The 15,411-nt window shown below is 38.4% G+C and overlaps 5 protein-coding genes across 5 annotated transcripts; 1 reads left to right on the top strand and 4 right to left on the bottom strand.

Annotated features, from left to right (window-relative positions):
- Positions 1-1,316: 1,316 nt before the first annotated feature.
- On the bottom strand, positions 1,317-3,251 carry LOC111496828 (WUSCHEL-related homeobox 9-like). The gene is made up of 4 exons (XM_023147355.1): positions 3,008-3,251; positions 2,121-2,924; positions 1,603-1,817; positions 1,317-1,527 (listed from the first exon to the last, which is right to left on the bottom strand). The coding sequence occupies exons 1-4, from the start codon at positions 3,144-3,146 to the stop codon at positions 1,522-1,524; spliced, it is 1,164 nt and encodes a 387-aa protein (XP_023003123.1). The 5' UTR covers positions 3,147-3,251; the 3' UTR covers positions 1,317-1,521.
- Positions 3,252-7,166: 3,915 nt separating this feature from the next.
- LOC111496833 (rac-like GTP-binding protein RAC13) lies at positions 7,167-8,577 on the bottom strand. The gene is made up of 7 exons (XM_023147359.1): positions 8,321-8,577; positions 8,144-8,231; positions 7,963-8,072; positions 7,816-7,879; positions 7,679-7,743; positions 7,550-7,615; positions 7,167-7,476 (listed from the first exon to the last, which is right to left on the bottom strand). The coding sequence occupies exons 1-7, from the start codon at positions 8,417-8,419 to the stop codon at positions 7,375-7,377; spliced, it is 594 nt and encodes a 197-aa protein (XP_023003127.1). The 5' UTR covers positions 8,420-8,577; the 3' UTR covers positions 7,167-7,374.
- A 2,276-nt stretch (positions 8,578-10,853) lies between these two features.
- On the top strand, positions 10,854-11,619 carry LOC111496832 (pathogenesis-related genes transcriptional activator PTI5-like). The gene has a single exon (XM_023147358.1). It carries the CDS (start codon positions 10,969-10,971, stop codon positions 11,458-11,460), a length of 492 nt encoding a protein of 163 aa, XP_023003126.1. The 5' UTR covers positions 10,854-10,968; the 3' UTR covers positions 11,461-11,619.
- Positions 11,620-11,673: 54 nt separating this feature from the next.
- LOC111496830 (ethylene-responsive transcription factor ERF091-like) lies at positions 11,674-13,118 on the bottom strand. The gene has a single exon (XM_023147357.1). It carries the CDS (start codon positions 12,627-12,629, stop codon positions 11,784-11,786), a length of 846 nt encoding a protein of 281 aa, XP_023003125.1. The 5' UTR covers positions 12,630-13,118; the 3' UTR covers positions 11,674-11,783.
- A 210-nt stretch (positions 13,119-13,328) lies between these two features.
- On the bottom strand, positions 13,329-15,365 carry LOC111496829 (GDSL esterase/lipase At5g45950). Its single transcript, XM_023147356.1, has 5 exons — positions 14,793-15,365; positions 14,567-14,697; positions 14,241-14,474; positions 13,924-14,173; positions 13,329-13,832 (listed from the first exon to the last, which is right to left on the bottom strand). The coding sequence occupies exons 1-5, from the start codon at positions 15,097-15,099 to the stop codon at positions 13,642-13,644; spliced, it is 1,113 nt and encodes a 370-aa protein (XP_023003124.1). The 5' UTR covers positions 15,100-15,365; the 3' UTR covers positions 13,329-13,641.
- Positions 15,366-15,411: the final 46 nt, after the last annotated feature.

Here is a 15,411-nt window from a genome sequence, read left to right as displayed (position 1 = left end):
GGTGGAGAAGAGGGATATGGTACGGGGCATCATAATGATGATGCTCAAAGGCGATGGGTTCATTCCTAAAAGGTATAAAAAAGAAGAGAGGGAGAGAGAGAGAGGGGGTTTGCGTTATATCAAAATCAGTCAGTCAAATATCCAATCTCACTGTTGGAAGGTGTGTGCACGTAACAAATGTTCGAAATGAAACCCTGTGGGTAATATGTGTCGTCCAACTGTTGGTTCAAATCAGCACCAGACAAAAACACTGTTCTTTTTTCTTTTTATTCTTCTTCTTCTTCTCCTTCTCCTTCAAATCTTTTCTTCTTCTCCCATTTCTTCGAAACATCAATTCCTTTCCCTTTCAAGACACTTCGTCTGATTCTCTGCCCCTATCTTCATTCCCTCTCTTTTCTTTTCAACTCAATCCCTAAGCCCTCATATCCATTCTACATATTCCCTCATATCTCTTCTCTTTTCTCTTCTACCGCAATACATCTTTGGGTATCATGTGCAAATTCACACATGTTATTTGGACTTCCAACTTTCTTCAAAGCAATTCACCTTTATTTTAAAATACTATTTCATTTTTTATCTTCGGATTTGAAAAACCTAAAATATAATCTAAACTTGAAGATTTGTTAGTAGCTTATAAACATTCGTGTATAATAATTGAATGAGATGAACTTTTCTATTCCTCTGCATGCTTATAGTAAGTTTGATTTGAACTATGTTCGAGTGGATCATTATTTTAGTTTCAAGTTTATATCAATTTTAATAACACTTATCTAAGGGTAATGTATAAATGAATGAAATTGAAGATTGAAGATCAAAATAGGCAAGGGAAAAACTTGACCTTAGTAGATGCTTAAAGTGATCTGTATTTTATAGTGTTCGATCTCGTTACACTGTTTCATTAGCAAGAGAGAGCTTGTTAGAGACATCCATTTTGATCCAAGACATTGCCAACAAAGTAGCTCATACACTGGCTATTGATGGTAGGTGGATACAAGAATATCCTTTGGGGTAAACAAGCAAGAAAGCCTATGAATTTAAAACTGAGAACTGGAAAGAAAAAGAAAAAAAAGTTATGAATTTGATAGAAAAGGCTCAGTAATTACAGCAGTTACTAACAGAAGATAGTGGTTGAAAGTTTAAGAAGAGGTGAAGCAAAAAAGTAAGGGAAGTACAAAAGCCATTTGTTTTGACCACAATCAAAGTTGGCAATTTGAACAGAAATTGGGCAGGTTTATGTTTGATTTGAAACCCAAACTGCAAAGCTAAAAAGAAGCAAAACAACCCTAAAAAGCTGGCGGAGTTTAAGATTAATGATATCATCAAATTTGGCTCTCTTCATTTCTCATGAAACAACACATAGATATAATAAGAGGTCCGTTGAAACCAAATATTCAAATTACATTGCCTCATAGATATAGTAAGAGCTCTCACAAGCACTCAAATTCAAACCCTAAGCTAATCATAGACCACTGCTACGTTCTTCCATTCCCTGGTGGTTCCTCCTCCACTTTCAAATCTTCTTTATATCTGCAAATACGAACACAATATCAAAACAAGAAGGTAAAGAAGAAAGCCAAGAGAGGCATATGATGATGAACTAACAAGATAATAAGAGGCGCCATGTTGGAGTGAGTGGAGAGTGAGGCCCCATTCATTAGTGATAACAGGCTGACCAGAGGAGTGAATCAGAACAGCTTCATCACCAAAGGCCTCCCGAACATTGAACGCACCAGAACCCACCTCGAACGCCACACCATTGATGAACACTGTTGACATCCCTACACAGCTTTGACCTAATCCATAAACTTCGCCGACACCTGCAAACACACGATCACTCCTCTTCTTTTTTAAAAAAGAAATATTTTTTTAGTGTAGGTCAAGGGTGCCTCAAAGCCATGCACACGTCCATCCAACACTACACTCATCATAACCCTATTTGTTCATATATCATAAATTTCAATCAAGTTTTCATTTTTATTTACTTTTTGAAACCCCTTTTTGCTATACGTTTCAACCCACTTCACAAAATCCTTCCTTTTAAGAGATAAACCAAAAAGGAGAGTTACCCAAAAGTCATGCAACCTCAATTGGCTTAAAACTGGTTAATTTAATAACTTTACCTTGATGAATTGTATGGGAAGGAGATGGAAGAGTGGTGAGGGCGGTGGACATAGTGGTTGGTGGAAGAATATTATCAGTGGAGGGAGTGAAAACAGGATGATAATTCATGAACGGAGGCGGCAACTTCACCGTGATCTTGTCCTCATCCAAATCTTTTTTTGAAGCCTCAGTTGGGTTCATAATCTCACTCAGCAACAGGCTTGTGCAAGGCCCAACAACCCCATCTTCAGGCACTTGCTGCACTACACTACAAAGCTCCGACAAGCAAAACCCTTGACTCAAATTAGAGCTTCCACCGCCGCCGCCGCCGCCGGTCTGTGAAACCGGGAAGAAAAAGGGTTCAGGCAAGAGCTCCTTGGTGAGTTGTGGAAGGTAGTTCTGGGTCATTGAATTGGAGCTAAAAGTTTTGATGGGTGCTGATATTGGAGAAGACTTGTCGGAAGAAGAAGAGGAAGAACAAGTTGTGGCGGCGGCGGCGGCGGTGATGGTGGCAGTGGCGATGGGAGGAATAGGAGATGGTAAAGGAGTAGTGGTGGTTTGGGAATTGTGATTATTATTGGATTTGGAGTTTTGGATATGGCGGAGTTTGCTTTTGCTTCTTGACTTTCTGTTTTGAAACCAATAAAAAACATTAGCATCACCCACTTGTCCATATTCCTGCAATTGAGCTCTAATTTTTCTAATTTCATCTCTTGGTGGATTCACCATCCCGGAATTGAAAATTGCTTCAAGAATCCGAATTTGTTCTGGTTTTGGATTCCATCTTGGTTNTGGCTCTGGACTCCTCTCTTCACACCCACCAACTGAGGACAAAAAAACACACACAAATCAATCAAATTCTAAAACATATGAACAAATAGAACACTAAGGGAACAAGAAGAAGAACCTGTAGCATAAGGAGCAGATCTGAGGCAAGTGGCAGTTGAAGAAGAGAGATTTGGGTTGATGTCATGCTGCCATTGGTGGTGAGAATTGCAGGGTTTGGACTTGAACATGCTAGGCCAGTGTCTGTTTGAGGAAGCCATGAGGATAAAGGAATAATAACGCAAACACCAGAATCAATCAAACAAACAAACAAACAAAAAGAAAGGCTTTTTGGTTGCCTATGATACTCAACTCTGAACACCCTCGTCAACCTAGATGCACCATCTCAACTTTATAGCCTACTCAACTACCCCTTTTTTTTTTTTTTTTTTTTAATTAAAAAAGAAAAAAAAGAAGTCCCATCTCCCTAAGCCAACATTTAATTTGACAACAGAGATGAAAGATATAATTTTTTTAAAACCCCACAACAGGAATCGCCTGTTAGAGGGTTTAAAACACAAGTGGATGAATCAAAAGAAGGGTTTAGGTCAAAAGAGGAGCAAAAGTACTTGGAGCTTTTTTCATTATTACAAACTGAAACCCTTTTTTGCTGAATTTTTAATTATTAAAAAAAAAAAAAAAAAAAGTTGCTGAGGATAAGAAGCAAATGGAACAGGGGAAAAAATGGATGTTGGGGGCTAAATTAGAATCTTTCTCAGAGGGTGACAGAGAGAGAAGGGGTGTTAAAACCAAAGCTTCGTAACACACAGCTTTATAGAAGTGGGTTGTTCTGATGAGTTTCTATATTATCTATTTTTCAATTGAAGGGTATTAAATAGGGGAGAGGGTAAAGAAATTAAGTGCTGGGATTATTGTAATCCAAAAGGTTGTTGCAAAACATAAATAAGGGGTGAGAAGAACAAGAGAAGGGCTTTTTCAAAGTCAAGGAATATGAATTGAAGGTTTGCTTTTGATTGGAAGATGAGCATAATGGTGTTTGTGGGTAAGGCGAGTGTTGGATTGACTCGAGGGATTATTATTTATTCTTCTCTTTTTTATGTTTTTAATTAACTATCTCTTCACTTACCTTTTTTAGAAAAATAAACAAATAAATGAGATGTAGTTTGGTTTCATAAGATTGTTGGCATAGGATGATGAGGGAGTAGGCGTAGTGAAAATCGTACCATTAAGTGAAAGAGAGTTTTCACTACCAAAGCTTGCACGCAACACACACAGTGGCGGAGTGGCAGTTTGCAGAGGTAATACACACAGAGAAAGAAAGAGAAAGAAGGTTATGGGCTATGGGCATGCTTATTAGTATAACATACCCCTACTTCCATGCTACCATCCAATTTTATACATTATTCTTATTACTATTACATGAAACAATTTAATGCAACATCATGGGAGTTTATATATGACTTAAATTAGAAGGAAAAAAAGAAGAAAACAAATGATATATTATGATGTGAAAACAAAAACAAAGTTTCGAATTTGTGGGGGAAGATGACGAGATTAAAACCATTCGTGTCTCAAAACCCTAATCTCCACATGTGTTTGAATCCATTTCTGTTTCAACTTCCCATGCAAAAAGGAGGTGGAAATGAATTGGTGTCGCTGCAATTCCGACATGCTAACCTCATCATCCGGTGCCACCCATCTCCCTCCCATTGATCTTATCTGATGAACTATGACGACCAACACTCTCGTTTGATAATTATTTGATTTTTTTTTTTTCTTTTTGAATTTGAAAAAATGTCGATGTATTGTGGAGATAGATATGGTTTATTGAGAGTGAGAAGTAGTAGTAGTAGGGCAATGAGAGGAGCTGAGGGGGGCCCTGGGGGTGCCTATATTCTGTGTTCATAATACCAAATGTGGTGTCAAAACAAAGAATCTCTCCATTTGCTTAAGATCCCCTCCTCTCCGTTTAATTTATTTCATTATTAGAGGCCCCGTTTATCTGTTCGACTTCTAACGTTCGCGTTTTTTGGAATAAGCCCTCGTGACTTTTATGGCGTTGTTGTGATGAGTGTGTATGTTTGGGGGAGAGAGAGAGTAAAGTTAGCAGAAACTAAGGACAAAACAATTTTAGGAAGTGGAAGTGGACTTAAATTGGGTACTAATGGTTTGGGTTTTCCAGTTTTTCATTGAATGTCTCAATCGTACAAAGCCTCCCATTCCCTTTCCCTTCCCCTTCCCCTTCCCCTTCCTTTATTAGCCCCATTTCTACACGTTATGTTGTTTGCCTTTTTCCTTCCTTCTTTCATCCTCCCTTCTCAACTCTTCCCTTTCGTTTGCTTGCTTCTTATATGGAAACCCTTCAGCCCCACCATCAATTACTTCACCTCCAATTTCCTCTGGGTTTGCAACCAAATTTTTGATTATTAAGGAAAAGGGGAGTGTGGTGTGGTGTGGTGTGGTGTGGCTAAGCTGAATTTGCGGCAAACAGAAGGAAGCCAGTAAATGCTAACGTGCATGCACTAAATACACATAACATGCTTTGATTAATTGCTTTTTCTTCACTCCCCATGCTCTTCTTCTTGCTCTTCCTCATGCGCCCTCCCAAACCTCCATTACGTATATAAATATAATACCCTAATTAATCTTCTCCATCTTCTACTGGCACTGAAACTTTTGGGACCCAACCCAAACCACCATTACGTGAGAACACCTCTACACCCCCTAACACTTTTTTTTGTTTATAAGGAGATACCCACACACCCTTATAAATATTGTTTCGTTCTCCTCTTTAATCCATATGATATTTTATCATTCACACTCCTTAGAAACCTAGTATCCTCACGGGAATACCATTTGGTGACTGACACACTTTAGTGTATATTGTTCTCTTTACACTTTTCCTTAAAGGGCTTCCCCTCATATTTTAAAACGCTTCTATTAATGTTTTTCTAACCGATGTGAAATCTTACATACCCATTTCATTAATTCACATTTTTTTATCGTATAACCTAATAATTAAGACAACTATAAGCAAAATCTAGACGCTATTCGATGATTTTTTGGATATTCGTAGGTGCTTGACTAACTTGCACATACCTTAGTTATTTTCACGGAATTACTATCTAATCTTACTACATTTGAGTGTCAGTATATCGGGTAGGATATCAAAGTTTTTGGTAGGTAGTGATCGTTACTTAAATCTATTTGCAATATGGCATTTATTATTTACGTGACTTTTTCTTATCACTAGGCCATCTCGTAGACGTTATGGGACTATTAATGATTTTGTAAGTTCAATATAATCTATTTTCAAGCGTTGGAAGTTCGAATCTCGACCCTAATCTCCAATTTAAAGTAGAAGCCCATTAGAGTAGCTATGGTTAGTTCCACGACAAATTATACGATTTTCAACCCTCTCTAACTATATCCTAACTATATATCCATCAAACTTTTTTATTCTCTAAAATTAAAAACAAGCATGTTCTTAATGCATTACCAATTAGTACTAACAAAAAAAAAAAAAAAAAAAAAANATTACCAATTAGTACTAAAAAAAAAAAAAAAAAAAAAAAATGCTAAGAAATAAAAATATTTGTATTTTATTATATTGTATGAATTAGAAAAACATAATTATATTACAATAAACAAAAGTGTACGTTAATTAATTATCACCTACCTCCCGTAGACTTTTTATATTATAATATAATATTTATAAAAAAACTCAAAATTATATCCAATTGCTACCATATATATCCGCGCGAATCAAGGAGGCATCACCTTGGGAAATTAAAGGGTAACGATTTTCTATAAATACGTCTTAATTACATTTGCCTTTTTTTAAAAGAAAAAAAAACCCATTAAATTAATGATTAATTCCAAGAAGAAGAGGAAAAAAAAACAAGCTACATGCATGAAAGAATGCTTGTTGTTGTATTGGGATTATTAATGAAAATTTAAAATAAGAAATATAGTAAAGATGATAATATAATTATTTTTAAATACTATTGTGTAACTGGGCTACCGTTTGAGGCCCAACCCAATTTTATTATGGGCTTCTCTCTAACTAATAAGCCCAAATCCTATCCATTTCTTCTGGAATTTGTGGTTTTGAGTATTTTGAGATGGTCTTTGGTGATTCCGATTAGGGCCGCCATGAGCGTCGTGGCGTGACAGCGGTGGGTGACGGTTGCGGCGGTGTTTGCGGCAGTTGTGGTGTTAATTTACTGTGTTACTGGAGCAGTTCCGAGATTAGGTATTAATGTTAAACTTGACAGAAATTATGGAAGTGAACCAAAATAAAGTTTAGATTTTTGAGAGATTACATCCGAAATTCTTAGCATGGAAATATATAATATAAAGGGATGGAGCAAGAAAAAATTATTGAACAGGGTTACTACAAAGGGATTGAACCACATCCAATAATTTTTCCCGAGCCGTATTTGGTTGAGGCATACAGAGAAAGTGATCGAGCGGTGAGCTTATTTTTCAAAGCAAAGCACATGTGGTCCTCTGCTTGCGAGCCTTCTTCTTCGGTCTTGGAGGCCTCAACGCTACCTTGATAGCCGCATCAAACACATTCTTAACATTCTGCACACAAAAACCAAACCACTTTCAACAACCTCCACTCCATTTCTTCCATTTTTATGGATCAATTCTGTACCTTCTGGGTTTTGGAGCTGCATTCTATGTATGTTACGGCCCCGATCATCTTCCTCAATTCCTCGCCCTGAGGATCAATCCTTTAGAATAATCCAATCAAGTTTTTGTTTTTATGGTTTTGGTTCTTTACCTGAGCTGTGGTTATGGGAGATGCGCCTGGATGATCCATCAGGTATTGCCTGTCGTCTCGTAGATCTACAGTTTGTTTATCTCGTTATTTTAGTTCGTGTTAGATCATCGCCGAGTTCAAGTTCATACTCATCTTACCAAGCTTAGTTCCAACCAGAATGATGGGGACGTTTGGAGCGTAATGTTTAAGTTCAGGAATCCACTGCAACAAGACGAATTAGCTTCAGGTTATAATAAATGTGGTTTAAAACTTCATGGGAATCGAATCAGAAAGAATTAAATTACCTTCTTGAAGATGTTCTCATAACTGGCTTTGCTGATGAGAGAAAACGCCAGCAAGAAAACATCAGCTCCTCTGTAACTCAGAGGCCGGAGTCTGTTGTAATCTTCCTGTCCTGAATTTCCCAACAAAAATTCTAAAAACCAAACAAACAGAGAAGAACAATGTTGAGTTGATTGGAATTACCAGCGGTGTCCCACAAGCCAAGATTGACAGTGCTGCCATCGACCACCACATTGGCGCTGAAGTTATCAAAAACAGTCGGAACATAATCCTACACAAGACGAACCAAAACAAGAAAGAATTGAAAATCCCAAAAGAAAGAAACCCTTTATTGGAAATAGCGAAATTGGAAATGGGTACCGTTGGAAAAGTGTTGCTGGTGTAAGAAATGAGCATACAAGTCTTGCCCACGGCGCCGTCCCCAACAGTAACGCATTTGATGAACCTGGCTGTGCTCATAATTAAGGTGTTTGTTCTGTGAATAACAGACAGAAGTTGATTATGGAGTAGAATACTCTCGAGAGAGTGAGGGGGGGTTGGTTTTAAACGACATACAATTGTACAAAAAGGTAGGGGACAAATTAAACAGAGAGGAAAAGGTGGGCGGGTGAGAGGATGGGGCTTGAACAAACAAAACAAACAAACTCCACCCACTTGAAACTGAAAGGGAATTCATCCAAATCGAAATGATTTGGGTTTCTTTTTCTTGAAGTGGAAGATAGGTGGTGGAATTTGGAAGAGAAAGAAAGTTGTTAGGTCGGGTGGAGGTGGTTATGTGGGAAATGTAAGAGAGAAGGGTTAATTAGCCAAATGAAATGAAGAACATCAACATCAGAAAGCTCAAAGTAGATGGAGTAAAAGGGAACCAGCAGAGGAGCTGATGATAATAGATGGGAATGGGAAAATTGGGTGTTAGAAGTAGGTGGAGTTCATCTTTCTGGGCTTCAGCTTTAGCTTTAGCTTTAGCAGCTCGGACAAGGCCCATGTGTAGTGTTCTTCCTAACGCAACCATACACACACACACCCAATCAGCTTTGGATTCAGCCCAAAACCTGGTACAACTTTTGTGTTACCTCAATTATTCTTACAAATTTTGAAAATTGGAAGTTGTCGTATAATGGCTATTTATAGATTTGTTTCATTTAGTGGTTCTTTTTTCCTGAGTTATACCACCTAATTGACATATCTTTACTAAAATCACTCATTTAAGAGGCTTTTTGGTTATGATTGGCTACACAAAGTTTGCATAAACCCTAAACATGAAGGTTAATAAAAGACGGTGCAAGATACATTTTCGAGAGAGCTTGGATACTCTACTATTTTCTTCTCAATGTCAGTAGCTGACACGTCGAGTTCTCCTAGTATTATCCAAACTCTGTTTCGATACCTAATCGAAAGAAGAAGGGAGTACTTATTCTTCAATGATTTTAGTATAGAGGGTTCGTGCGCTTCAAGATTGATTCGAGTTTAGGAGGATGAGCCATGCCCGATCTTATATGTAGTGAAACAATTTGTATTATACCATCCTATAGTCACGAAGCCAATGACTTAAGTTTTTTTGATTTAAGCTACATAACAACTAAACAAACTTGTAACTCTCCATATCAATAATTCAATAATTAATATAATATGATAATCACTTTTTTTTTAAATGATAACCTCTTTTCATTAAAAACATCAAAATAATGAATTCTCACACTTGGACACTTTTGTTATTTTTGTAAAATATTTGTTTATATTGCCAATGTCTTCCAAGACAAATACCAACATTATGAAAAATCATGTTTTTTTTTTTTTTTTTTTTCATTTGAAGAGTCTATATTGAAACTTCTCGAGTCTGACAAAAAAAACTTTTCTACGACCACATTCATGGTCCAAATTTACAATTTTTTTTTTTTTTCATTTGAAGAGTCTATATTGAAACTTCTCGAGTCTGACAAAAAAAACTTTTCTACGACCACATTCATGGTCCAAATTTACAATTTTTTTTTTTTTTCATTTGAAGAGTCTATATTGAAACTTCTCGAGTCTGACAAAAAAAACTTTTCTACGACCACATTCATGGTCCAAATTTACAATTTTTTTTTTTTTCATTATCTCTTATACGAAGCTAGTTTATTTTACGAGGAACAAAATGAATGGTGAAGATTAGGAAATTGATGAGGTTTAATTTGGTCAAAGCACGTGAATGAATTACTGGTCTTGGGAGAGAATCCATATTTTCGTTGTTCAAAAGGGTTTAGGACTCTTCCTCGTGTGGTTGATTTAGTTTCTTTTAATTTTTAATTCTTGACACCAAAGAATTGATCTAATGGTTGAAAAGTCAAAGGTGGTGGGGGAAGATCAAATATTAATCCAATCATTAATTAAAATCTACAGCTAATTTCGAAATTTTTATATAAAATTTTACGGAAATAATTCAATATAATCCTTTTTAAATTTTTTTTAATTGGTTTTATATATTGGAAGATATATAAAAGAGACAGGTTACATAAATCGCAACAAAAGTATTAAATAATTAATAATAAATTTAAATTCAGACAGACGTAATCGCACAAGAGGCGTGTCCGCTTGCCTCTCTTCGCGTTTTGGTCGTCAAAGTCAATAAACATTCTCCATCTGTGACATGTTAATTTCCGAAATTGCCCCTTTCTTTTTCCCGAGGGAAAAGCATACATTTTATTTAATTTTATTGGACCCCGAAATAAAATTATTCACTTATGTGATAGTAGCATTTAATTTAGGGGAATTATTTTGATTTAGTGATCCTAATATTTAAAAAAAAGATTTAAGATTTTTGTTAGAGAAAGTAAGGGCAAAAAAGGAAGTGAGCCACCAACCCAAATGTACAAAAAGCAGTCAAGTTGGAAAGGCATTTTCGAGGGAGCTTCGAGTTATTGGCAAGAGAAATAAAATAGGGAACCGAACCAACTGGGTTTGGTCCTTAGCCACCGAAATCCCCTCTTTCAAATTCGCCTCCAAAACATCTACACCTTTTCACCTCAGCCATGGTTTTGGCTCCCCATTCCGATTTGCCTTTTAATGAGAACGATTCTCAAGATATGGTCATTTACCAAGTTCTGAACCAACCCATGTCTTCCCATAACTCTACTACCCTTCCCTCCGCCGACCAGCCCAACACCAACGCCGCCGCTCGCCATCACAATTCCGCTGCCGGAGGCATTGCCAAGAAGCACTACAGGGGGGTCCGCCGACGTCCCTGGGGAAAGTACGCAGCCGAGATACGTGACTCCACGCGGCAAGGCGTGCGCGTCTGGCTTGGCACCTTCGCTACCGCTGAGGAGGCTGCTTTGGCTTATGATAGAGCCGCTTTCAATATGAGAGGCCCCAAAGCGCTTCTCAATTTCCCGCCGGAGGTCGTTGCAGCGGCGGCAGCGGAGACGACGACGACGACGACACCTCCGCCCAGTGGTAGTAGCTCGAGCACCGTTTCAATTGCGACTTCAAGATCAGAATCATTTAGAAGAGCTGCTGAATAGAAATTGGCTAAAAGTTCGTTATTTTACTTGCTAATTACCGTCGATTGTTTGTTGTTGTTGTTGCTGCTGCTGCTTTTAATGTGTATATTTTAAGTTTTGATTGTTAATTACGGTTTGGAAAGTAGAACAAAAGAACACAAATTTGATTGGAACTTATGATGTTTTGGTTTAGGAAGATTAAAATTAATGATGGTAATCATAAACAATAATGGATCACAAATTGAAATATGTTCTTGGGATTTTTCCCCCTTTCTGCTGGTCTACTTAGTGACAAAAACCTTGCCGTTACCAATCAAACTAGATGGATCTTAGACAAGGCGATATCATAAAGAAGACATCAAGTTGTCCAAGTAATCACTCCCCAAGTCTTGAAACTCGAACACGTCGAAATCATTGTAGAACATGTTGGTCTTTCTCTTCACCCTTGGATGCTCGAATTCCATGTCGTTGAAATTGAGATTATCTTCCCGTTCCCTTGTCGTTCGTTTGCCGATGATCGACGAACTTCCGTTGCTGCCTAATTGCGAGTAAGAAGCAGAGTCATGTTCTTGAAAAGAAGGCATGAGATTATCCAAATGATCAATATTTGTTGACGAATGCATTCCCATAGCTTTAACAACAGTGTCAACCGGGAAATTGAGATGTGCCTTTGGACCTCTAATCCTCAGTGCAGCTTTGTCATAAGCCAATGCAGCTTCCTCAGCTGTATTGAAAGTCCCAAGCCAAACCCGAGCACCTTTTCGCGACGAATCTCGAATTTCCGCTGCATATTTCCCCCACGGTCGTCTCCTCACACCGCGGTAGTGTTTCGTCACGACCGCTGTCTCCACTCGTGTACTATCAACAACAAAACCAGAATGATGAACTGGGGAGCTCTCCAAATTGTCATGAAAAGATTGGTGTGTATTGGAAGCAGGGACAATCCCATGAAGAAGCTCCTCCCATGCGTCAGCTCCCATGGATATCCATCTTCCAAGACTTGGTAGCCTTTCAAGAACCTCCATGGATCCATCTCCACAACAAAGACTCGGTAGCTCTGTCCAAGATTTGTTTAATCCAGAACCACCTCTCGTTCCTCCTCCATGTCCATCCAATCCATTCTCACCAATAAAATTCGCCCAAACATTCTCCAAGATTGCTTCAGATTTATCCTGTTGGATGATAGCCATCAACACCAATTATAAAAACTCAAAAACACAGATCTCACACGAATTAATGAAGTAAGAGAAGAAGATAATAGTCATTGGGAACAGAGCTATATAAATAAACCCCCATGTGAAATTAGTACACGTCAACTTATGTGCAATCCCACTCCATTCCATCATAAACACAAGGAAACTTGCCCTTCAATCCACTAATCACCTAAATTAACGGCAAAGTAATTATAATTAGGGGGTTTTTGATTAATTTAAACCTCCTTCAATTGACTTGTGCAGTTTCCATCTAATCATTGAGTTAGGGTTTATCCTAATTGAAAAGCCCTTCTGGAACTCAAGATTCAGCACATCTTAAACAGAGAAGCAAACCAGAAAGAAAAAAGCTGGATACAACGTGTTTTGGTTTGTGGATCCTCATCATTGGACCTTATTTTCAATGCAAAAATCCCCAAGTTTTTACAAGAACCAGCGTTAGAGATTTCCCTTGACCCCTAATGACGGTGTAACGTAATTTAGAAGGGAATTAAATGCTTTATGTAGCTCTGAAAAAGAGGAGCGTTTGAAATTGGAAGGTGTTTCCTTTAAAATAATGCTATACATTTCTTAACAGAGCAATATGCGAGTTGACATTATCATTGGGTTTCCCAAACTCGAAGGTACAATTCAAGAACAACAACCCCTTTCAGACTCAGACATTCCTTTTACGGAGAATTTAAAATTTCGAAGACATGTTCTTTATAAATATTCAAAATTGTTGGAGATGCGAGCATGAACAGAGAGGAGCCAGGAGGAAGAAAACGGTGGAATATGATTATTACAGATATAATAAAGAAAAGGAATTTAGAGTTTTGAGTTCAATGTATAAATTAAGGAAGCAAAACAAGTTATGTAATTTGTTGAAGGAATTGAACATTTCCTGTGTACCAGGCAGACTGACTTTGACATTGTATTGGTGAACTGAACCCATACATTGGGCGCGTTGAATAAGCAGATGGGTATCAAGTTTCAAACTATGGATAGAAAACTAGGATAGAATGTCTTGTGCAACAGATTGAATGGCTTTGGCGGCTAAGATTTTGTACATGTTCTGGGAGGGATGAACAGCGTCCCAAAACACGTAGCTTTGTGGGTCACTGCACGTGGTTGAGCCTTTGCATGTCTCGCCAAATTCAACCAATCCCGTCCCGCAGCACCCCTTCGCCGTTTCCCTTAAACCTGTGCCCACATTTCCAAACACACACAACTTCTAGTTTGAGGCCATTCAAAAATTGGAAGGGAACACACAAATTGAGTATTGTTTGAGTACCGTAGGCGGTGGGGTTATCGACAGCGTCTTGAACGATGGCATAAGCATCGACAAAGCTAGTGAGCAACCCCAAGTTTGCTTCCATAGCTGCCAATTTCAGCTTGATCTTTGCATTGAATGCGTAGGCTGCTCTGTTGAAGGTTGTGGAACATGCCGTGATCTGGTTGGTTATGGTTCTCACAACTGGCATGCACCCCAATGGCGGTACTCCCACAACCACTAGCCGTCTAATTCCTAATCTATGCATCACCTGCAACTCACCATGGTTAAGAACATCAACAAAACATTAAATACTGCCAAGGACAGAGGAGAGAGACCTCGACGTTATGAGACATGGAAGACACCAAGAAATTCTGGTATTGATCCAAGCTGAATTGCTTGGGGCGTTGGGGCTCCAAGAAGTAGTTTTCGAGGAAGTCGTTTGTGCCCATGCTGAGGACAACAATGGCGTTTCTGATTATGTTCTCTGCTTTGTCGTGGCGGACCAGTCGGGATAACTGGATTTTGTAATGCATGAAGTACTCCAACTGCTTCGGAAGCGACAGCACTTTCTGAACAGAGCTTTATAAGTTAGTCGAAAACCGTATAAGGTTGTTAAACGAAATTAAGAACAGAGAAAAGATGGTGTTTTTGTTTTGTTTACTGATAAGTTGGCGGTGAGATCATCGTAGCCTGAAGAAGCAGAAGCAAAGCTAACGCCATGCAAGAGATCGATTGGCTTCAAAGTTCTGTCCAGAAATGCTGGCACTGTTTCTCCAAATCCCATCGCCTCAGCTGTAATGTCCATTAAAATCATCATTTCAAAAGTTGGGTTCAATAAAAATTGAAACTTGAACGTACGATTTTAACAAGAAAAAGTGGTTAATTACCAATGAAGTCGGTGGCGAGCCTTCCGTCGCAGAATCTCCCAGTTGGGCGAGCATTAAAGAAGTCCTTCCCATAAGGAGGGAAATTACTCTTCACGTTCGTGGAAAGAACATTGTTGTTACCAGGATCAACGCTAGAATCCCCAAACACCAACAAACTCGTTACATTATACTTGGACGCCAATTTTCTCAACTGCTGCACATTCACCTCTGCAATTTCCTTCCCCTCCATTAATGGCGGACAAAAACCAATCCCCATTATCAATAACAATAGCACAGCATTCTTAACCTTCGTCACCATAATTTCCATCTTCAGGAATCAAGAAAGCTCGCCGTTTTTTCGTATGGTTGTTTTCCTGGGAATTCCCCGCTCGACCCAATTGTTTAAATAGGGAAAAAGATCAGATCTTGGCTCCTAAACATTACCCGACAAATGGTTGAAGGGAATTTAAGAGCATGGAGAGGAATGGCCTGTAAGTTGGTCGGTCGAAAATGGATGAGCGAGCATGTGCCTGCGTTCTGATTGATTAGGCCAAAAAACTCCATTGATTTGTAGCAGAGAATTTAATTTTTAGGTGAGAGTGGATGTGGAAAGCAGTTGAGCTTAATTTATTGAGCCTGC

The sequence above is a fragment of the Cucurbita maxima genome, unplaced genomic scaffold, assembly GCF_002738345.1.
Source record: "Cucurbita maxima cultivar Rimu unplaced genomic scaffold, Cmax_1.0 Cma_Scf00023, whole genome shotgun sequence".
In the NCBI taxonomy this organism is placed as follows: domain Eukaryota; kingdom Viridiplantae; phylum Streptophyta; class Magnoliopsida; order Cucurbitales; family Cucurbitaceae; genus Cucurbita; species Cucurbita maxima.
The sequence above is the reverse complement of the archived record's forward strand: the minus strand, read 5'-3'. Positions and strand labels throughout refer to the sequence as shown.